Genomic DNA, 22,207 nt, shown 5'->3' with positions numbered 1-22,207 from the left:
GGACTTTGTAGGCTTTGCTGAGGATTTCGGCTTTTACTCGGAATGAGATAGAGGGTGGCCAAGGCCACTTTTGCTCTGGCACTCCTTTGTCAAACAAATGTGCATATAATATCATATATGTATATAATATGTCAGTTATCTTCAAAATAATAGAAGTAACCAGTTAAATGTTTCATTATAATTTCACTGTCTATGTTAGCATACTGAATTAGTGTATAGTTAGTTTTGCAAGTTTTTGAACTGGATTTAAATTAATCACACTGTGGGGGCACCTGGCTGGCTCAGTTGAAAGAGCATGCGACTCCTAATCTCGGGGTCATGAGTTCGAGCCCCACACTGGGTGTAGAGATTACTTACATAAAAAAATAAAACTTAAAAAAATTAATCACACTGTGGCTTTCTTCTGCAACTTAGATTTTTCTCCTCACCTTTATATTCCTGGGACTCGTGATGTTCCTGCAGGTTTAAGTCATTTATTTCTACTACTGAACAGTATTTTATTATAAATTATATCACAGTTTTATTTACCCATTCTTTTCTTGACCGGCACCTGGCTTGTTTTCAGTTGCTTGTTACCATGCTGCTAGAAACCATCTTGTATGGATCCCCTGCTACAAATGCTGTAGGATATTCTTCTGGGAGTGGCTTGCTGGATTGTGAGAATCTTCATCCAACATTATTCCGGAATGGTTGTCAGTTCACCCCTTTGGAGTTCCATTTGCTCTATGCCCTCACCAACAACTGGCATTCTCAGACTTTAAAATTTTTGGCCATTGGGTGGTTGATAAATGATCTCATTAAGATTTCATTTTGTGTTTGACCGATTAATAATGAGGTTAAGTGTCTTTTCCTATCTTTGTTGGCAATTTGTATTCTGTGTTTGATGAAGTACCTATTCAGGTCTTTTGTCTCTTTGTCATTTTCTTATTGAGTTTTAGGAGTGTTTTATAGATTCTGGATACTACTCCTTTGCTGGTTACATGTATTGCAAATATCTTTTCCCAGTTTGTGGCTTGTCTTTTGCTGTTTTTATAATAACACTCGAATAACACAAGTCCTTAGTTAAATTTATCAAGACTTTCCTTTATAATTTTCGCATTTTCTGTCTAATTTAAGAGCTCCTTCACTATTATGAGGACATAACGATATTCAATATTGTCTTCTAAAAGCTTAATAGTTCCGCATCTCACTACAAGTGAAACAAGTGAGACAGGTGCTGGAGTTCTAAAAAGCAAATAAACAAAAAACCTAATTACTTCATAATTTTCTTGCAGGCTTATGTTTTTCTAGAACTTCGTATTGCCTTTCAGTTTTTTTCCCATTAAGAGAAGAAATAGGTACCCTCTTCACCCTGTCATTAAGAATTTGAGCTTCTTAAGCATTTTGTCTATAGCTTGAAATCAATTTCACTGTTTGTCCTGAGGACCCTCTTCTTTCTGTTCTAATCTGGTTAGGTGGCTGCTGGGACTTGTGCACAGAAGTCAGGCTAACACTCCTGGTTAAATCCATCCTTTCTTGTATTGCACATCCTCTTTCTTGGTTATCACTCCTTAACTTCACTGGAGGACATAATCAGCTTTCTTAGAGCATATAAAACATACATTTTCTTTCTTTTTTTTTTTTTTAAAGATTTTATTTATTTATTTGACAGAGACAGAGACAGCCAGCGAGAGAGGGAACACGCAGGGGGAGTGGGAGAGGAAGAAGCAGGCTCATAGCAGAAGAGCCTGATGTGGGGCTCGATCCCACAACGCCGGGATCACGCCCTGAGCCGAAGGCAGACGCTTAACCGCTGTGCCACCCAGGCGCCCCTGTTTTTTTAAAGATTTATTTATTCATTTGAGACAGAGAGATACACAGAGAGAGCATGAGCAAGGGGAGAGGCAGAGGCAGAGGGAGAGGGAGAAGCAGACTCCCTGCGGAGCTGGGAGCCTGATGTGGGGCTGGATCCCAGGCCCTGGAGGTCATGACCTGAGCCACCCAGGCGCCCGTAAATCATACATTTTCTGAGTCCTGCAAGTATAAATGTCTTTTTAAGAAAGATTTTATCTATTTGACAGGGGGAGAGAGAGAGAGGGAGAGTGGCAGAGAGAGAGGGAGAAGCAGGCTCTCCACTGAGCAGGGACCCTGACACAGGGCTCCATCCCAGGACCCTGGGACCATTACCTGAGCCAAAGGCAGATGCTTAACCGACTAAGCCACTCAGGCGCCCTAAATGTCTTTTTTTTTTTAACCTCTCAACTCAGAATTTGGGGAAAGAATTGTAAATTCAAAATAATGTTTCCTAATGTGGTACAGAATTGATCGTTATATAACCCTAAAGTAATTGGTTTCTTCCACTTCTTACAGGGTCTGGTGGTCTGGGAAACGTACCAAAAGATAGTATTATTAAATATTTCATGACTTTTTTATGCTTACTATTGCTATTTTAGATATGTTTCTTGGTTGATGCAAAATCGCAGTTGCAGTGTTGAGGCATGGGCATTAGCTCTCAAAACAAAGTCTTCAAGAGGAAACTCCAATAAACGATCTTGCTAATGCTCTTGAATTAATATTACGTAAAATACTATGAATTTTGCACGCAATGTTTAATTTAAAGTAAGTTAAGCTTTCAAAAAAATCACTTTCCCTCCAAATGTTGAAGGTATTGCCGCACTGTCTTTCAGTCTCCTTCACCTGGTTCTCTTTGCTAGGTCCCTTTTAAATCTACGCGTCAGGTCTGGGGTGGGTATGCAATTCCCCCACTTTCTTATAGGTGGCGCTGCAGAGAAGGGCAGAGCAGAGCGCGCATTCTCCTGGATAGGAGAGACTTGTCCAGTAGGGGGCGTAGCCCGTTCGTGCCCGGTCTGGAACCCGTACGCAACGTCAGGGGCGGGAACAACTCTCGCCCCGCCCCTGCCATCTGCCGCGCTCTGTGATTGGAAGAACGGCCCATCACTTGGCCGCGCCGTTGGGGTGGGAGGAAGAGGGCCCCATCCGCGAGTGACGCTGAGGCTGCGGGGGTGCGGAAAGCGCTTCGGTCCGTGAGTGCGAACGAACCTCGGCAACACTTCGGACGGTCTCCCCATCTCTCTGCGGTGAATGGCGGCGAGATGGAGCACGAGGGGAGCGGCGGCAGCGGGGGGTCGGCCGGGCTCTTACAGCAGATCCTCAGCCTGAAGCTCGTGCCGCGGGTGGGCAACGGGACCCTGTGCCCCAACTCCACTTCTCTCTGCTCCTTCCCAGGTACCGGCCCCGCCCCGTTCCGCGCTTGCGCACTGCGCGCTTCGGTGCCGCCGCCCGGCAGTGGGGCGCCCCTTCCCCAGCCGGCTGGCGGGCAGACTGAAAGGGGGCTCTTTCTGCGCCCGCCGGTCCCACCTTCCCGGGGGAGTTTTCCCCCTGGAAGGAGGTTCCCGCTTCCTCGGCGGGATGCTGGGGGATATAACCCTTCCCCCGTTGCTTCCTCGCCGGCACCTCGGGCCAGTCACTGCGACCCCCGCGCTAGGGGCCAGAGCCGAGGGAGCGGCCGCGAGTGGACGGGTCAGTGGAGGAAGCTCGGCCACCAGTAGGACTGATCTTGCTTTTGGAGTTTCCAGACACCCCCAGGTCAGACTGGGACCCGAAGGAGTCCCGGAAGCGGTCGCCCCTCCTTGTTTGGGGCGCGATGTGCCTGGCCTCTGAGGTCTGCGCCGGCCTCGCGCGGCTCTCGCAGCTCGGACGCCGCACCGTCCCGGGTGGGCCGAGGGGCCGAACGCAGCACTTGGGGTCCCGCTCCTTTGGGGTCTAGTCTCGCCCCCCCCCCCCGGTTGTCTGCCGTTCGCTCGCACCTCGGTCCAAATGCACCCACTCCGGCAGCTTCTCTTTCTAGGAATCACTTTCTGAGACCTGTTGCGGAGTTCCCACTCGTGCGTTCGAGATCTTTGACCCAGATTCCTTTTCACTCTTCTTACGCCCACTGGAGCTTCTCCTGGTCCTGGTGTAAGGGTTTTTCAAAATTATAATACAAGGTAGAAAGCTCTGCGTGCTCACCTGGGAGGAGGAGAAATTACTTGGGAAGGCTAATAAAGGCTTTGAGGGGAGGGCACAGTTCTGTGTTGCATCTTTAAAGACAAGAAGACACAACAGTGGCGATTGAAGGGTGAGGTTGAGCTGTGCAGCAAAGAGGACTGGTATCTTGACCTGGTAAACAATTCGAGAAGTGGGCCTGAGACCTGCAAAGGAGGGACGATTGGGTTACTGACTGCAGTCATAAACAAGGCACCTGTGATTTCTCATCCGCTGGGAAGCGACTGCCAGGCGCCATTCAGTGGACACCCGGGACTTGCTGTGTATTACCTGCCTAGTATTTTCCCCGGACAGCTGATAATAACCATGTTGGGACAGATGCAGACATTAGTTTGTAACTGTACTTAAAATGATAATCTGACAATTCCCTTTTGTTTCAAAAGGTACTGAGATCACATTTGACAGTGACAACAGAAATATTTGGCATTCTGGAGACGCTGTTTAAAAAATGAAATGTTCAGGTAGTCTGGAGGTACTACTGGACCAGATTAGTCTGTTTTTGTTTCCTTATTTTCCCCCAACTCTTTATTTTGAAATTTTTAAACATACTGAAAAATTGAAGTACTGGTGTAATGAATATATATCCTTTACTTAGACTCGTTATTAATATTTTTACTTTTGCATCTCTGTGCATGTATATGCATATATATGTGTATGTATTATATGTGTACATATATATACATAACATTTTTATTTTCTGCAGAGCCATTTGAAAGGAAATTATTGAAGTGATGGCACCTGACGCCTAATAGTTCAGCATGTATCTTTTAAAACGAGTCCACTTTCTGTCATAGTCAAAAAACCCTTATCAGACCCAAGAAATTTAACAGTAGAAAAATGGTGTCTAGGGGCACCTGGCTGGCTCAGTCAGTAGAGCATGTGACTCTTAGTCTAAAGGTTGTGAGTTCAAGCCCCATGTTGGTTGTGGAGCCTACTTACAAGTAAAAAAAAGAATAATGCTGTCTAACGTACAGGCCTTATTTAAATTTCCTAATTGTCTGAATAATGTCTTTTAATAGCTTTTTTTCTTTAAGGAAAAAACCCCAGATCTAATCAAGGATCACACATTGCATTTATTTTTTTTAAAGATTTTATTTATATATTTGACAGAGAGAAAGAGCACAAGCAGGGAGAACTGCAGGTGGAGGAGAGGGAGAAGCAGGGAGCCTGATGTGGGGCTGGATCCCAGGACCCCAGGATCATAAGCTGAGCTGAAGGCAGATGCTTAACTGGCTGAGCCACACAGGCACCTCCACACATTGCATTTAATTATCATGTCTCTTTATTCTCCTTGAATCTAGAACAGTTACTCCGTCTTTGTTTCTTAAGATTGATGTTTTTGAAGAGTCCTTGCTAATTTCACTGTCCCATAATCTAAGTTTATCTGATTGCTTTTTCATGATTACATTCAGATTAAACATTTTTGTTTAGAATACTACCTGGGGGGGGTGACTGAGTCGCTCAGTCAGTTAAGCCTGTGATTGTTGATTTTGGCTCAGGTCATAGTCTTGGGGTCCTGAGTTTGAGCCCCCTGCTGGCTCTATGCTCAACGGGGGTGGGGGGGTCCTGCTTGAGATGCTCTTTCTTCCTCTCCCTCTGCCCCTCTCCCCTCTAAAATAAATAAATCTGAAAAAAAAATTTTTTTTTTTACCTACATAGGTGATGTCCGCTTCCCAGTGCATTACATCAGGAGATATTTAACATCAGTGTGTGCCTTTATTGGTCACGCTCATTTGGTGAGTGTGGTGTTTATCAGCTCTCCACTGAAGAGTACCTTAAGCGTTTTGTGATAAGTCATATGCCAGGTGATACTTTAAAACTGAATGTTCTCTTCAGTCTGTCTGGCTTTCAGTTGCCCTTTTAAGACTGAGATAAGTGGATTTGGGACAGTAGTTTTAGCATTATGTTATAGTGGCTATGACAATAAGAATTATTTTGCTTTCAGAAATTATTCTGAAAATAGGAAAGTGCCTTATGTACATGAGTGTATGGGTGCTTCAATGGATATATAATTTGGGGGTGTTGATCACTCGAAGTTATTCATTCAGCTGGTATACATTTGGCCCAGTGTAGGCTCTGGGCTGGGGGTATAAACATGCATGAGATTGTAGCCCTTGACCCCAAGTTGATCAGAATGTGATGGGTAAACACACAGTCTCCCTGCTGTGTCTCATCTTTAACTGCACCAGTGGATGTTATGGGCACATGGAGTTTCTCCTTTTTGAGGCACCAAAGCCTGTTTACAGTGAGGTCCGTTCATTGACCCAAATCTGGAATTGTTCCTATTTTGCCTCCTAGGAAAGGTTACTTGCACTTTATGCTAAGTCAGTATGGACAAATGACCGCTCTAAAATCCTCTGTGGTCTGTCACTTTCAGGGAGCTTAGAATTGATTTTTTTTTTTTAACCTGCATTTGCAATTTAGCCGTTTACAGTTCTGCCTAACCGTCCTTATTCCAAGTTGTTCAGATTTCTTTTGTTGTTGTCAGCATTTTTTGGCAAATCTGAATGCCAAGGAAGGAAGATCTTTTCTTTATCAGGAATGAAATTAACTCTCTGAAGTATGAGTTTTATTAATATCAGTGTTAAAGTATGTAAGAGTGAAACCTACTTATGTTTTGGTTGTGCCGTTGCTAGAGTCAAGAATGGGTCAACAGTTTAAAAAAACAAGAAAGGAATGTGTTGCAGTTGGACCAGTTATTTATTCATTCACTCTACAAATAATTTCTCAGTGTCTTTTGCTTGCCTTTTGTTTTCTAGGTACCAAGTAAAGATGTAGGGAACAAAATAAAGGAGCTTTCATTCTGATGGGAATAGAGAGAAAATAAAATTAAAAGTATGGAAAGGAACAGCTGATGGTGTATAAGACGGTAGGGTGGGTAAGCGGTGGGTCTTGTGTGTTGGGGGGGGAATGCTGTTTTACTTAAGGTCACAAGGAAGCTCTTTATGATGATGCCATTGGAACTGAAGTCTAAAGTACGAGAGGAACGAGACACACAGCTATTGGGAGAACATCATTCTGGGCAAAGACACAGCAGGTTCAGAGCCCTGGCACAGGAGCTTGCTTAGGAGACATAAAGAAGGCCAGCAAGGAGGATGGGACAGTGTAGGCATAGCGGGGAGGAGGAGGTGAGATCAGATCCCAGAGGGTAGTATTGGAGGGTTTTGAGCAGAGGAGGGATGATCTGATGGACTTTTTCTTTTAAGTATACAATTCAGGGATTTTTTAGCATCCGCAGAGCTTGCAGCCATCACCACAAGCAACTTTAGAATATTTTATCACCAACAAGAACCCTCATACTCATGAGCACAGACTTTCTGGCTTTGTATGGAGAAGGCCAGATCAGGACAGACAAGATCCAGCCAGGCCAGGGGCCTGAGAGACCGCTGGGGTGAGGCAGGCCAGACACTCAGAAGCCAGGGACGAGCCAGCAGTCAGGCAGTAGTGTCAGGAGAGAAGTGGCAGCCCACAGTGGCTGGTCCCTGTGGGCAGGTCATCCTTGTTAGGGAGGAGTAGAAGGGTGTCTAGAAAAAACTCCCTGCTTCCCTTTAGTCTCATACTCTTCCCACGTTCACAGTTCTCTGACAGCAGTTGGATGGGTTTTCTACACATCGAGTGATTCTGTGACACCATTTGGGTGTCCTGCCTTTCGGTTGGGTTCCTACACTGTCTCCCTGGAGTTAGCACCAGATCCCGCAGGTTAAGGGCTCAGTTTCCCCACTCCAGATGCCAGTCAAAAGTCCAGGTTGTCGTGTGTGCTTCTGACCAGCTGGCTCTAGGTTGGCGATTACTGTGACCCCCTTTCTCGGTTCAGTTAATTTCTAGAGCAGCTCACAGAAGTCAGGAAAACAGTTTACCTACTAGATCACCAGTTTATTACGCAGGATATTAAAGGATACAAATGAAAACCAGATAAAGAGATACGTAGGGTGGGGTTCAGAAGGGATTCTGAACAAAGGAGCTTCTGTCCCTGTGGAGTTGGGGGAGTGCCACCCTCCCAGCACATAGGTGTAGTCCCCAAACCCGGGAGCTCTCTGAACCCAACCCCTTGCTTTCAAGTGTTATGGAGGCTTCATCACGTACGCGTGACTGATTATTAACTCTACTTCCAGCTCTTCTTCGCTCTCTAGAGAATGGAGGATGGGCCTGAAATTTCCATGCTTATAATCATGGCTTTCTGGTGACCAGCCGCCATCCTGGAGCCCACCAAGAGTTCCCTCATGAGAACAAAAGAGATGCTGGAAATGCCAAGGGATTTAGGAGTTCTGTATCAGAAACCAGGGTCAAAGACTAAATAGTAGAACAAAAAATTTTCCTAAAGATTTATTTTAGAGAGACAGTGAGCATGTGTGCAAGTGGGGAGAGGGGCAGAAGGAGAGAGAGAATCTTGTTTTTTTTTTTAAAGATTTTATTTATTTATTTATTTGACAGAGAGAGAGAGAGAGAGCCAGGGAGAGAGGGAACACAAGCAGGGGGAGTGGGAGAGGAAGAAGCAGGCTCCCAGCGGAAGAGCCTGACGTGGGGCTCGATCCCAGAACGCCAGGATCACGCCCTGAGCCGAAGGCAGACGCTTAACGACTGTGCCACCCAGGCACCCCGGAGAGAGAGAATCTTAAGCAGACTCCCCGCTGAGCATGGAGCCTGATGTGGGGCTCAGTCTCACAACCCTGAAATCATGACCTGATGCTTAACTGGCTGAGCTGCCTAGGTGCCCTCCAGCACCACTATTTTAAGGGTTTTAGGAGCTCTGTCAGGAACCAGGGGAACACATGGACCCCCTGGTAGGTAGGTGGGGTTCAGTAAGGGAGGGGTCTCCCCGTGGGCAGTGTGGAGAGATGGAGGCTGATGGGCAGTTAGTATCAAGGCAGTTCAGCATGGAGTTGCAGGACCAGGTAGGACTCCAGTTCCCAGGAGGACTGGCGTGGTCTACTTAGGACCCCGACTTCAGAGGAGCTGACTGTTCTTATGGTGGTTTGACCTGGAACATAAGGTGGCGTGGGGCCAGCCTAAAGGACAGCTAAGTGCTGAGCCTCACCCTGCCCCCTTGGCTTAGGCTTCTTCCACTCCTGCTAACTGGGGCCAGTTGGTCTCGAGGGCTTGCTTGGAAATTGGATGACTCAGTTGTGGAAGTTAGAGGGCCAGGGAGCCAGCCTTTTGTTAATACAGAACTCACCTAGAGGAATCTGCAATCCACGTGGCTTCTCTCTCTAACTGCAGTGTCTGTCTGGAAAACAGATTCTGTAAGATAATAAGCTCCTTGTGGGCAGCATCTTGTGTCTTGTCTTGTTTTGTCTTGTTTCCCTGAAGCGCCTGACGTATGCACGGAGCTCAGTAAATACTTGATTGTTGAGTGAGTGAACTCTCAGTGCTTGCAGTGGTTCGCTCTTGCCACTCTAACAACTTACCACAAGTTAGTGGTTTAAAACAACACAGATTTATCATCTTAGAGTTCTGGAGGTCAGAAATCCAAAATAAGTCAGCAATGCTGCCTTCCTTCTGAGGGCTCTGGGAAGAATTCGTTTTCTTCCCTCTTCTAGCTTCTGGAAGTTGCCTGCATTCCTTGGCTCACGGCCCCTCCCCCTCATCTCTCAAGCCAGCAGCATAGCATCTTCAGATCTCTCTGACCCGCCTGCCTCCCTCCTGCAAGTGGCCTTGTGATTACAGTAGGCCCACCTGGAGAAGCGAGGCCACTCGCCTGTCCCCAGACCCCTAATCTAATCACACCTGCAAACTGCCCTTGCCACCTATTCACAGGCTCTGGGGATAAGTGTGTGGACACCAGTGCTTCATCTGATTTCCCCTTATAATTTTTTTTTACAAATTATCTGATTTATATTTCAACAGCTGGAAGTGGTGTGACTTTAGCCGTCGGAGTAGGCAAAGCTGAAGATAATGCACTTGATTTGAAACAGTGAACAAAGAAACGCTGTAAGATATGTAGGCACAGATTTTTGACAGTGTATTGAACCAGAGAAATGAAAAGTGCCATACGATGATCAATAAATAGCTACTAAATAGATAGCAAATTAAGGTGCAGTAGGTTAAGGGGAAATCACTTAGTTTTCTTTTAAGTGTTTTATTGATCGGGGTTTGCCTTTGCTATTAAGAGTGCTGTAATAATCTCATCCATCTGAAAAGTGTTTTATAAAGTATACTACTCATCTAACGTAATAAATATTTTTTTTTCCTACTTAATGTGACTTGAGAGACGCTATATAAAGCATGTAGGCCCCGAGGTCACTAATGGATGCAGCTTAATGTTAGTAGGAGGGTGCAGTGTGCGTCCCCTTCTCAGAAGCTCAAGGAAGTGCTGACCCGCTGTGCCAGCCCTTGTTTACAAATAGGCCTTTCAGCTTTTAGGAAAATGAAGATGTAGGCTGGTAGCCCAGCAGTCCTCCTGGGGCAGGAGCTGTGCTCCAGGGCAGTTGGGAATAAGTGAGCGTTGGTGTCTTAGTCTGCTTGGGCGGCTATAACCAAGTGCCCTAGGTTGAGTGGTTCACGTAACAGAAACTTTCTCACCGTTCTGGAGCCTGGAAGTCCAAGACCAGGGTGCTGGCATGGCCGTGTTGTAGCGGTGGCCCTCTTGGGCCGCATTCTCGCTATGTCCTCACATGGCGGGGAGAGAGAGAGAGAGAGATTGAGATCTGTCCTCTTCTTTTAAGGCCTCAGTCCTACCGGACCCACTTTCATGGAAGTTGTCAAGTTGGTGTGTCTTACCTCCCAGTTCACTGCCCTTGGTTCTCTGGCCTCCAGGGCGAAGCTGGGCTCCAGCAGAGCCTGGAGTCGCTACGGAAAGCAGCGCTCACCTCTAAAACTTGGGGAGCTCCAGCAGGGCCTGGGAGTGGTGTCAGGTCAGTTGTAGCAGCCAGCAGCCAGGACGGCCGCTGCTCTGAGTTCTCAGAGGTTTGCGTCCCGTTGGCCCCCCTGGGACGGTGGTGTTCCTGGTGCCACCATAGCATTTGGCAGAGTAGGTGGCGGAATGGAGGGCAGAGTCTGCGTGTGAGCTGGGCGGTAGCTAGTTAGGGCCGTGGGACTGAAGACGGGGTTACTGCTTTGGAAGGGAAGCGTGCGCTGTGCTGTGGCCTGGGGTCAAGCCGGTGGTGGGTGGTGTAGGAAGCGGCTCAGGCCGGAAAGACCAGGCTGCCCTCCCCGAGCCAGGCTGCGACAGTGGCTGTGCGGGTGGGAGGGATTTGTGCGCACCGTGCACGTTTGTTGGAGGGGCAGTATCGGGACTAGACAGTGCAGCCTCGGGGAGCTACTGCCAAGGAAAGAGGGCGAGTCTCCTAGCTGTGGAAGCAAGAGGGGCTCCGGGCCCGAGGCTGGAAAGGAGGCTGGGGTAGTACTGGCTGGTTTCCTGAGGATTTGAATCCTGCCTGCAATGTCTGATCAACATACTGACTGGAAAGGTGGTTTTTTTCTTTGGTGGTGGAGGGACAGTAGTTAATTAGTGTATGTATATATAGTTATGTATTTTATACATACTCATTACGTAATACATATTTAATTTTTAAGCTTGGGACTTTACTGTTTAATCACTTTATGCTCCATATTACATGATCTAACTTGGTTTAGCAGAATTTGCCAAATGCCATCAAACAGACCAATTTCAACAGTGTTATAAAATTATTCTGAAGATATTCAGCAGAAAAAAAAAAAGTTTCACAAGTGGTTTGAAACTTTTTATAGCTATCTGATAGCTTTTCACAGAGCAAAAGTGCCCAGACACCCTCAGTTGTGTGTTTTTTTTTTTTAAGGTTTAATTTATTAGAGAGAGAGTGCATGGGTGGTGGGTGGGGACAGCGGGAGAGGGAGAAGCAGGCTCCCCACTGAGCTGAGCAGGGAACCCAACGAGGGGCTCAGGGCTTGATCCCCGGACCCTGGGATCATGACCCGTACAGTCAACCTATTGAGCCATCCAGGTGCCCCTAGTCATTTGTTTGTTTTGTTTTGTTTTTTTAAAGATTTTATTTATTCATTCGACAAGAGAGAGAGACAGCCAGCAAGAGAGGGAACACAAGCAGGGGGAGTGGGAGAGGAAGAAGCAGGCTCCCAGCGGAAGAGCCTGACGTGGGGCTCGATCCCAGAACGCCAGGATCAAACCCTGAGCCAAAGGCAGACGCTTAACGACTGAGCTACCCAGGCGCCCCTCATTTGTTGTTGTTGTTGTTTTTTTTTTTTAAGATTTTATTTTTATTTATTCGACAGAGATAGAGACAGCCAGCGAGAGAGGGAACACAAGCAGGGGGAGTGAGAGAGGAAGAAGCAGGCTCATAGCAGAGGAGCCTGATGTGGGGCTCGATCCCATAACGCTGGGATCACGCCCTGAGCCGAAGGCAGACGCTTAACCGCTGTGCCACCCAGGCGCCCCTCATTTGTTTTTTTTTGTTTTTTTTTTTGTTTTTTTTTTTAAAGATTTTATTTATTTATTCGACAGAGAGACAGCCAGCGAGAGAGGGAACACAAGCAGGGGGAGTGGGAGAGGGAGAAGCAGGCTCATAGCGGAGGAGCCTGATGTGGGGCTCGATCCCATCACGCCGGGATCACGCCCTGAGCCGAAGGCAGACGCTTAACCGCTGTGCCACCCAGGCGCCCCGCCCCTCATTTGTTGTTTTTAATAAGCCTTGAGCCCAGGATGGGGCACGCCTGATACTTTCATTCTCAGCCTATCATCCCAAGCTTGAACTAGGTGTCCTAATTTAGGTATGTGTAGAATATGGTATTAATTGAAACTTTATGTGAGTCAAAATGAGCAAAGAATTAGAACAGTCATCAGTGACAATGCCAAGGATGGCTTGGAGGGATTTGGCCTCCACTCCTAATCTCCCACCCCTAACAGTTCAGAAATGCATCTGGAAAGAAAACAGGCAGAGCAGTGATTCTCGCAAGGGCTTCAAGTGCAGCTTCAGAGACAGCTTTGAGAAAAGCCCCTTCTCCTCCCCTCCCACTCTCCACTGTCCCCAAGCCGACTGGTGCTCCCCTTTGTTTCTCTAATTGTTCATTCCAATCAGACCAGCCTTCCTGAACTGCTCTTTTTTAGAAAGAGAACAAAGGCTCTTTTTTCTTTTTCTAGTTTCTTTTTATAATAATTTCATAAAAGCCAATAAGCAGCTAGAAAAGCTTAAAAAAAAAAAGTAGGGGCTCCTGGGTGGCTCAGTCGGTTAAGTGTCCGACTCTTTTTTTTATTATTATTATTATTATTATTTTATTTATTAGAGAGAGAGACAGCCAGCGAGAGAGGGAACACAAGCAGGGGGAGTAGGAGAGGAAGAAGCAGGCTCCTAGCAGAGAAGCCTGATGTGGGGCTCGATCCCAGAACGCTGGGATCACGCCCTGAGCCAAAGGCAAACGCTTAATGACTGAGCCACCCAGGCTCCCCAAGCGTCCAACTCTTGATCTTGGCTCAGGTCTTGATCTCAAGGTTGTGAGTTCAAGCCCCCCTTTGGGCATGGAGCCTACTTAAAAAAAAGAGGAAAAAAATCAGAATAAAAAGTGAGTGGTCATCAGCCCTCCCCCAGCCTGTCCCACTCCCCAGAAATATCACTTTCCTATTGTTTTCTGTTGCTTGCTCTGCAGCATACAGGATGACGGCATGGCCTCGGGTGTCACGCTCCAACTGGGCTCCAACCAGGCTCTGCCTCCTGCCAGCCCTGTGGGCTTACCAGCAGTGTGGTCTCCAGCAAGTTCCTTCCCTCCCTCTGCCTCTGTTTCCTCATCCAGGAGCCAGGGATAGTCATGATCTATGCCTCATAGAGCTGTGTTTAGAAGATTGCATGGGTTGAGATCTGTAAACCACTTAGAACAGCGCCTGTGCATGTCATAAATATTTATTAAATACACCTGTGTCCAGACACAGTGCATAGAAAGTATTTACACACACATTTGTATTTCTTCTATATACTGTTCTGCACCTTGCTTTTTCTTTAACTTCCCAAGGTGGCTTGGGCATCTTAATCCCCTCAGTATATAGAGATCTAGCCCATGTTTTATGTGATTGTGTAATGTTACATTATGTGGGTGCACCAAAATGTGTTTGACAAGTCCCACATTGACGGACACGCGCTTGGTGTCTGGTCTTTGCCTTTACAGACAGTGCTGCTGGAACCCCTGGGCCCTCTGCCCTTGCCTGCATGTGTATTCCTGTAGGTGGTGTTACTGGAGTACGCCTGGAAGTGAGGTCGCCGTGGCGGAGGGCATGCACACTTGACTTTCTTGGATACACACTTCTAAATTACCCTCCAGAAAGGTTTTCTAGTGTGTATTCCTACTGGGCATGTAAGATGGGACCTGTGAGATAATGTCCTGACAACCTTTTGCTGCTCAAATCCTTTAATGGTGCTTCTAGGGTTTTCACATTGAAGTCTTTAGTCTGACCTTACAAACCCACAATAACCTGACTCCATCTGTCTTTGTAGCCTTTCTTTTTTTTTTTTTTTTTTTTTTTTTTTTTTTTTTTTTTTATAAGTAGGCTCCATGCCCACTGTGGGGCTTGAACTCACAACCCTGAACTCAAGAGTCTCATGCTCTACCGACTGAGCCAGTCAGGCACCCCTGTCTTCGTTGTTTGAACTGCTTTTAGTTTTATAGACCCTCTGCTTCAGTCAGACCAGTGGTTTTTAATCAGGGTGATTCCCTCCCCCCACCCTGGACATTTGGCAAAGTCTGGGAATATTTTTGGTTGTCACAGTAGGGAGAGGGTGCTACTGACATAGTAGAGGCCAGGGCTGCTGCTCCATGTCCTGCAGCGCACAGGACAGCCCCCCACAACAAAGGGTTAACCGGTCCAGATGTCAGTAGTGCTGAGGTAAGCTGCTGACTGAGCTCTGAAATTGCCTGTTACCTACGTGCTTCCAGTGCAGGGTGGACAACAGATTTGATCTGACGCGACACCTTCATTGTAACTATGTGGGGAGCGAAACGGCTATTTTGAGAATTCTAAAGCCTTGCCTGGGCTCGGTGGGGGAAATTGCCACGTATGCTCTTTACCAGATTGCAAAGTCACGACGCAGGATGGTATCTCCTCCTCTCTTCTATTTTCCAAGAGGGCTCATGCATAGGTTTTTAGACAAAGTTGGTAATCAAATATTTTAATGTTGCCTGATTTGCAGTCATCTGAAAAGTTAACTGGACATTCTCCATAGGAACCAGCTCCTCCATCCTGCCCCCTCACTTACGTGCCATTTGTCTCGAAGCCAGACGTTTCTATTTTCTGGTGTTTATTTCATATCTTGAAGAGCTTCGCTATTCTAAGGGGTGACGGCTGATGCTGACTGGATTGTCTTGAAAGTGATTGTTGAATGAATAAAATCGTATGGCTTTTTCATTGGAGAACACTAACATGATTGGCCATTCTAGAGGTTGACCAACTTGTTACCGACGCGGCCAGATAGTAAATATTTCAGGCTCTGTGGGCTGTGTGCTCTCTGTGTCAGCTGTGCTTCTGTAGTGTGAAAGCTGCTGTGGGCAAGACTTAACTGAGCGGGCACGGCCGTGTCCCGGGAAGAGTGTCTGCACAAAACCAGCTGGTGGCCTGCGGGCTGCTGTTGGCTGATCCCTCTAGAACCATCACTGTTTGGATATTTGATTGAGGAGCCTGCACTGCACCTGGGTGGCTTGGAAAATGAAATGTGCGGGTTCAATGACCAGTCCCTGGTAATCACTGTGCCTGGAAAGTCAGCAACTTGTGACCTCTCTCTGCTTTTCCTTGTAGAGATGTGGTATGGTGTGTTCCTGTGGGCACTGGTGTCCTCTCTCTTCTTCCACGTCCCTGCTGGATTACTGGCCCTCTTCACCCTCAGACATCACAAATATGGTAGGTTCATGTCTGTAAGCATCCTGTTGATGGGCATCGTGGGACCAATTACTGCTGGAATCTTGACAAGTATGTTAGACATTAAAATACCAGTCACTGCGTTTCATATGACTTGTCACTTACTTTCAGGGTCCACTTTAGAAACATGTCTGAGTGAAGTGAAGAAAAAAAAGAGTGACTTTTAACCTTGGGCCTCATTTTTAGTGTACTGTTTTTTTCGGACCTCTCACCCCGCCCCCCGCCATTATTTGGCTAACAGCTTTGACTTCCTAGGATGTATTTTCTCTTAACTTACAGATACGCCACGTGAGGTTTTATGAGATAGGTCGCCAGTACAAGAAGCCGTTTATCTTCTTGGAAGCTACTGCTTGTTTCTTGTCTGCTGCGCATTGTCTGGTGGCTTCGCAACCTTGCTGATGAGTTCATGCTCCTCACTCAGGGTGGTTACTTTGAGGACGGAAGACTGATTCTGATGACAAGAATTCTTGTTCAGAAAAGTACCTGATTTGTCTTCTGGTTATGTTTTCCTCCCCTCAGTTACTGGAATAACAAATTATAAATTATTTTTACTTCTTTTTTCTTTTATGTTTTGGCTCTTGCTCATGTCACAACGATGAGAATAAGTTTAAATCATTTTTAAGCTCATGATTAAGTATAAATATCATCTCTGTTTTATAGAAATAAAAAAATTAAAAGAAAGCAAAACTAAAAACACTCCATTATCACATCCCTAAGTGGAAACCGCAATTTGCATTTTGGTATGTGCTTTCAGACTTTTTTCTAAGTGTAAGTGTCAACATAGATATATGCTTAAAAAACAGAAACATAACATTCCTATTAATTTGTATCTTGTGTGTGTGTGAATTTAAGCCTTGAGCTCTAAGCAGAACTGTCCCTCTGTCTTTTCTTTGACTTGAGTTTTTTTGGGGGACAGAGTGGCCTCATTTCTATGCGTTCTGTAGGTGATGAAACGTTTGTGGTTAGAAGAGGAGGCAGCCAGTTTTCTCCTGTCTGCATTAGGGTGTTTCCGTAACTGGCTTTATATAGTATTTTTAACTGTATCACCTACTGCTGCTCCTTGGAGACCTTCTGCTCCAGTTTCCTTATTGGATTCCTGGCCCCTAGGACCTGTCTCAGATTCCTCATCAGTAAAATAAGGATAATGCTACCCACCTTGGAGGCTGTGTAATGATAAAAGGCAATGTTTATTAAAGAACTTAACATAATACTGAGGCTTGGGAACTGTGCAATAAGTGTGTCCGCTCTATTTTTAAGACCCCGGTATGAATAGAAGCCTATTTCCCATTTTGCTGCTCTCCGAGTCTGCTTTTCCCTTTCTTCCCTATCTCATCATCCAAACCCCATTTTAGGGCCTACTTCAAGTTTCTTACGTTTCTTTCTACCCAACCCACTTTTTTTGGAGCTAAATTATGAAGGGGGCCAATGAAACAGGTGCCTTCCAGGTGTTAGTAACACAGTATGTATGCGTGGCCACTGGAGATGGGCATTTCAAAGCCACAGGTGTTCCAGCCATCCAATACAGAAACTGGTTCATTTGCTCTTTCTTCTTCTTCTTAAAATATGTTAATATGCTTTCATATCCCATGTACAAAATGTATAGACATTTGATTGAGATGCTGTATATTGCCTTGTATTATTCAAAATCTGTTTCATGCTTATGCTTTCTGTGTCTCGGCTTGATTCTGAGCATTAATGAGAATGGGGATCATACCTTATCAGACATAGAGGTAAACAAATATTTGCATGAATGAACACACTGACCAAAGAGGATTCTGTTTGGAACAGTTTTTGAGAGGAGGGTCATCTGGGGACTTTGGATCTATTCTTGTCCGGCTAACGAAATCTTGGCTTTCTCGGTGCAATGCTGAGTCCCTGTAGCAATTCATATGGGTTCCTAGGGAGATTAAGATGTTTGTGTTTGTTTGGTTTACTCAGTTTCTAGGAAGTTGTGGTGACTAATAAAAACGATTAATGATATGGGGAACAGAAAGGATCCCCTTAGGATCTCTCCCCTCCTGCCCTTTGAGTTAATAACAACTTCATAAGCGTAGAGCCCTCCTCTCCTTTTCCATTCCTCTGCTCTCTCCTCTGGCCACTTCGGGAGGGGAGCTCTGAGTATCGTGGAAGGTGGAGGGGGGATTCCCTGTGGCTTCTGAAATATTTTTTGCTTAGTCTCACACGGAAGTTTTGTTGGTGTTCATTGCCAAGATTTTTTTAGGTACCTGTTAAATGCTAAGCATGGCAAATAAGAGATGTTTTTGAGTTTGTAATCAGGTCATGTGGAAATTGCTATATCCTCATGATTTGGGTTATAACTTCCAGATTATTTTATTCAGTAAATCTAGGAGACTTAGTTTTAAGGACTCACTTTTCAACATCTAAAAGCACTAATCATTGATTTGTAAGTCACATGGGGAATACTTAAAACCTAGAAGAGGCAGCAAAAAAGTATAGGGAAAACAAAACATTTCTACGGTATTTAAATTTTAATGTAAAAAATCTAGAACATTTTACATACAGTAGGATTTTAAGTGCTGTATTTTCCTGATTATATTAACCCTGATTTTTTTTTTTTTAACACTCTTTTTTTGAGCAGGTGCTGCAATTGCTGGAGTATACAGAGCGGCAGGAAAGGAAATGATACCATTTGAAGCCCTCACCTTGGGCACCGGACAGACATTTTGTGTAGTGGTGGTCTCCTTTTTACGGATTTTAGCTACTCTATAGCACATACCCTTACGCCAGGAGGTTGAACCTAAGCTTTACAGGCTCCTCACAAAAAGAATGCATTATGGAACGTAGTGTTTTCTTAATTCTTCAAATGGAAGAAACTTGGATGAAGAAGTATGTGAAAAATGACCTCTCAGGCCTTTCTTCAGTTTGAAGCTCCAGGAATTAAAGATCTTTCTGGACTCCTATTGTTCTCAACCAAAACAAATCAAATCTTTGTGTCTTTTTTTTTTTTTTTGGATTTAATTTAAGCAGTTTTACAGGTGTACCTTTACCCATGCCAGGTCAACAGGGCTTCTGGGTTGATGTCCTTCACACTGAAATCTACAGTGTTCTGTGAGAAAATGCAATGTTGCATATTTCAGAGCAACTATGAAAAATACTGGTTTTTTCCTGAGCAGACTGTACTAAAATCTTATCTCATCTAATCTTGATTAAAGTTTGGCAGACTCTTTTACTACATCCTCATGACAGTAAGTGCCAAGTAGGTTTTGGTTGAGTAGAGCTTTGAGAACAAATCTGTTGAAATATAACAGGGAAAAAAGTCCTACAACCCAAGTAGTGGCTGCAGTTCCACTGTTGAAAGAAAAAGAAGATGTGACATTTTCTGGATAACTGTCTGGACCTCTGATTACTTAATAATATTATAAGAGTTGTGAATTTCTTGTTTTGTACATTTTAGCCAAATAAGCTAACTCATTGAGACATTTTTCCTCCCAGAATTCCTATATCCCTTTTCCCCATCACTTTCATTCTATCGATTTTGTTAAGTTTAATTGGAAACATACCCTATTAAATAGCTTGAGTTCAAAATTTTAAGCCAGATTGGTTAGGATGCTCTTTGGACATTGAGGTACCAAAAAAAAAATTTTTTTTTAAACGTTCTGTTATAGTTTTTCTTAGCGACTTTGGTTAAAATTGTAGAAATGCAGCTTAAAGTAGAGTTGGTGGTTATTTGTTTCTTAGTCTTAATGTGGTCACCACTCTTATAGTATTGGGTGTCACTCCCAGAAAGTGCCTAAAGTTTATTTTCACATACGCTTCCACATTTATATTTCCCTTCAAGAGAATGTATATATCCTTCCAGAGAATTAAACATCGAGTTTTTTAAACCCACTTTTAGCTATCTTAATTTTCCTTCTACTGCCTTTCTTTTTCATTAAAAGGCCTAAAAACTGTGACCTTCAAAAGAGAAAGGACTGCAAAATTAAGTGTCTAGCTTGATCCTTACCACTTCAGCTGTGTTGAATGGAATGTAGCCATTGTTCTGTGTTCAGAATAGTTTCTGATCATTAAATCTGATGTTTTTAAAGGAAAGTTTTCATTGTGGCAGTAAGGCTAACAGCCTGTGAGGTTATGTACACACAAGCATATCTATTCCATTTAAAGCAATATGTCCTCTGGCTTCTGATTAAAAATAGCCAAAAGGACCAACTTACCAGGGAAAGTTCAAGATGAAGAATTAAAAAGAGATCACAGAAATTAATTGGCCATATTCTTTTAACTAAGAGGCCATTAGACCACATACCAAAATTACAGTGACATATGCTCAGACTAGGTGGAAAATTACAAGTAGACTTGGAATGCTGGCAAATGTTTTTACAAATTCCCCAACGAGTTTCTCTCCGATGTGCAAATCTTTCTAGCAAATTTTAAGTCTTTTCTTTTAAGATTTTTTTTTTTAAAGATTTTATTTCAGAGAGAGATTGACAGCAGGGGGAGGGGCAGAGGGAAAAGCAGACTCCCTACTGAGCAGGGAGCTCGCCCACAAGGACATGGGACATGATCCCAGGACCCTGAGATCAGGACCCTGAGATCAGGACCTGAGCCGAAGGCAGACACTTAACCAACTGAGCCATTCAGTTGCCCCACGATTTTAAGTTATCTCTGTACCCAGCGTGGGGCTCAAACTCACAACTCCAATATCAAGTGTCACATGCTCCACTGGCTGAGCCAGCCAGGCACCTCTAAGTTTTTAAATAAGACTCCATTTTTCAGTTCAAGGACTTGTGATTTTGCAAAGTATCCCTTCAGTTTAAGAAATTTGGGACATTATATCCTTTGTTACAGAAAATGATTTTAATCATTTCTCTTGAAGTATGCCTCTTATTAGAATTCCCATCTAAAACATTCTTTTGGATAGATTTTTACAAATTGAACATACGGGTGTATGGTTGTCAGGCACCTCCCCCTGAATACTAATTTTTGAACATATTGATCGATGATTTAAATATTTGGTTATTAGAGCCAAGACAGAAAAATTAATGCATTTTGAAAGGTGTTTTTGTTTCCATCTGTTTCTTTGCTATACTTCGATTATCCACTCTTTTTAAAAACTTCAAATATAAGAATGTATCTTTAAATTATTGAATATTTCATCCATCCCAGTATGTGAACATTCTCCTGTGAATAAATTTATATAGACCTTTATATACATTGAGATTTGTAGCTTGAAAGGTTTTTAAGGAGAAACTATTTGAATGATAAAGAATAGGTCTAGTCCACCTTGGGTTTTTTTTTTTAATTTCTCTTTTCAAATATACAATTATTTGGGGTCGGTCACTCAGATGGAAAAATATTGGCATATGTGTTGAACATTTTATTTTACTATATATAGTTTTAAGAATTTTTGCCAACAACTAACTGGCTTTCTTAGGGCCTATGCAACCCCCCCCTTTCCCAGCTGGACATCCACTTTTCTTTTTTTTCCCAACTTTTTTTTTTTTTAATGCAGGGGAGTGAGGCAGCTCCCAACCATAAAAGCTCCATTCTTTAATATGGGTGTTTGGGGGGCTCCTGGGTGGCACAGCGGTTAAGCGTCTGCCTTCGGCTCAGGGCGTGATCCCGGCGTTCTGGGATCGAGCCCCATATCAGGCTCCTCTGCTATGAGCCTGCTTCTTCCTCTCCCACTCCCCCTGCTTGTGTTCCCTCTCTCACTGGCTGTCTCTATCTCTGTCGAATAAATAAATAAAATCTTTAAAAAAAAATATGGGTGTTTGGGGATGAAGGCATTTTATGAAGTCCATATAAAATACTTAATGAATATCTCAAGAGAAGGATGTCTCTCTGCTCTCAACTCATTTTTTAATTTTTCAGCAAAACATTACTTCTTAGGAAACGTTTAAACAAGTGAGAAAAAGTTTATGCAAGTAATTAAACCACTCCTTATGTTTTTTTTCATTTTAAATTGTATGTTGGCTTTTGATTTCAGTGTCCTTTCTGACTGCTCTGGTTTGAATTAAGTTCTCATTACAACTGCACTGCATACCAACCTTCCCTAAGACACCAATTCCTGGAATGTGAAGCCCTTGTGCCATTAGCTGTCCACATGCAGAATGTTTTGTGTACGTGCGTTTCTTTTTCTTGCACTGTTAGGCTGGTTGTGACTCAAATCAGCTTAACTTTTGTATTAGATTATTCCACTAACTGCTATAGTCAAAATGATCAACACTTTGTACAATAGAAAATTATTTAAATTTTATTTTTCTACTGACATTTCTAATGCTGGTATAAATGTTTATCAATAAAGAATTTCAATTCTGTGAACTGGAACGGTTATTTTTTTTTCAGTGGTCAGTGAATTTAATCAGTCACAATAAAGTT

General features: G+C 44.2%; 1 protein-coding gene across 20 annotated transcripts; it reads left to right on the top strand.

Annotated features, from left to right (window-relative positions):
* Positions 1–2,949: 2,949 nt before the first annotated feature.
* Positions 2,950–21,849, top strand: TMEM170A (transmembrane protein 170A). 20 transcript variants are annotated; one of them, XM_034672794.1, is made up of 6 exons: positions 3,249–3,585; positions 3,848–3,957; positions 4,428–4,516; positions 5,704–5,780; positions 15,752–15,922; positions 18,471–21,849. In XM_034672794.1, exons 5-6 carry the CDS (start codon positions 15,754–15,756, stop codon positions 18,599–18,601), a joined length of 300 nt encoding a protein of 99 aa, XP_034528685.1. In that variant the 5' UTR covers positions 3,249–3,585; positions 3,848–3,957; positions 4,428–4,516; positions 5,704–5,780; positions 15,752–15,753; the 3' UTR covers positions 18,602–21,849. The 20 variants fall into 20 exon arrangements, with proteins under 20 accessions (XP_019664013.1, XP_011233701.1, XP_034528693.1 ...); XM_034672804.1 differs by lacking the exon at positions 3,249–3,585 and adding an exon at positions 6,804–6,913 and having other exon boundaries at positions 3,592–3,957; positions 15,752–15,853; XM_034672799.1 differs by lacking the exon at positions 3,249–3,585 and adding an exon at positions 6,804–6,913 and having other exon boundaries at positions 3,592–3,957.
* Positions 21,850–22,207: the final 358 nt, after the last annotated feature.

This window comes from Ailuropoda melanoleuca, chromosome 12 (assembly GCF_002007445.2).
Source record: "Ailuropoda melanoleuca isolate Jingjing chromosome 12, ASM200744v2, whole genome shotgun sequence".
Classification (NCBI taxonomy): domain Eukaryota; kingdom Metazoa; phylum Chordata; class Mammalia; order Carnivora; family Ursidae; genus Ailuropoda; species Ailuropoda melanoleuca.
The sequence above is the reverse complement of the archived record's forward strand: the minus strand, read 5'-3'. Positions and strand labels throughout refer to the sequence as shown.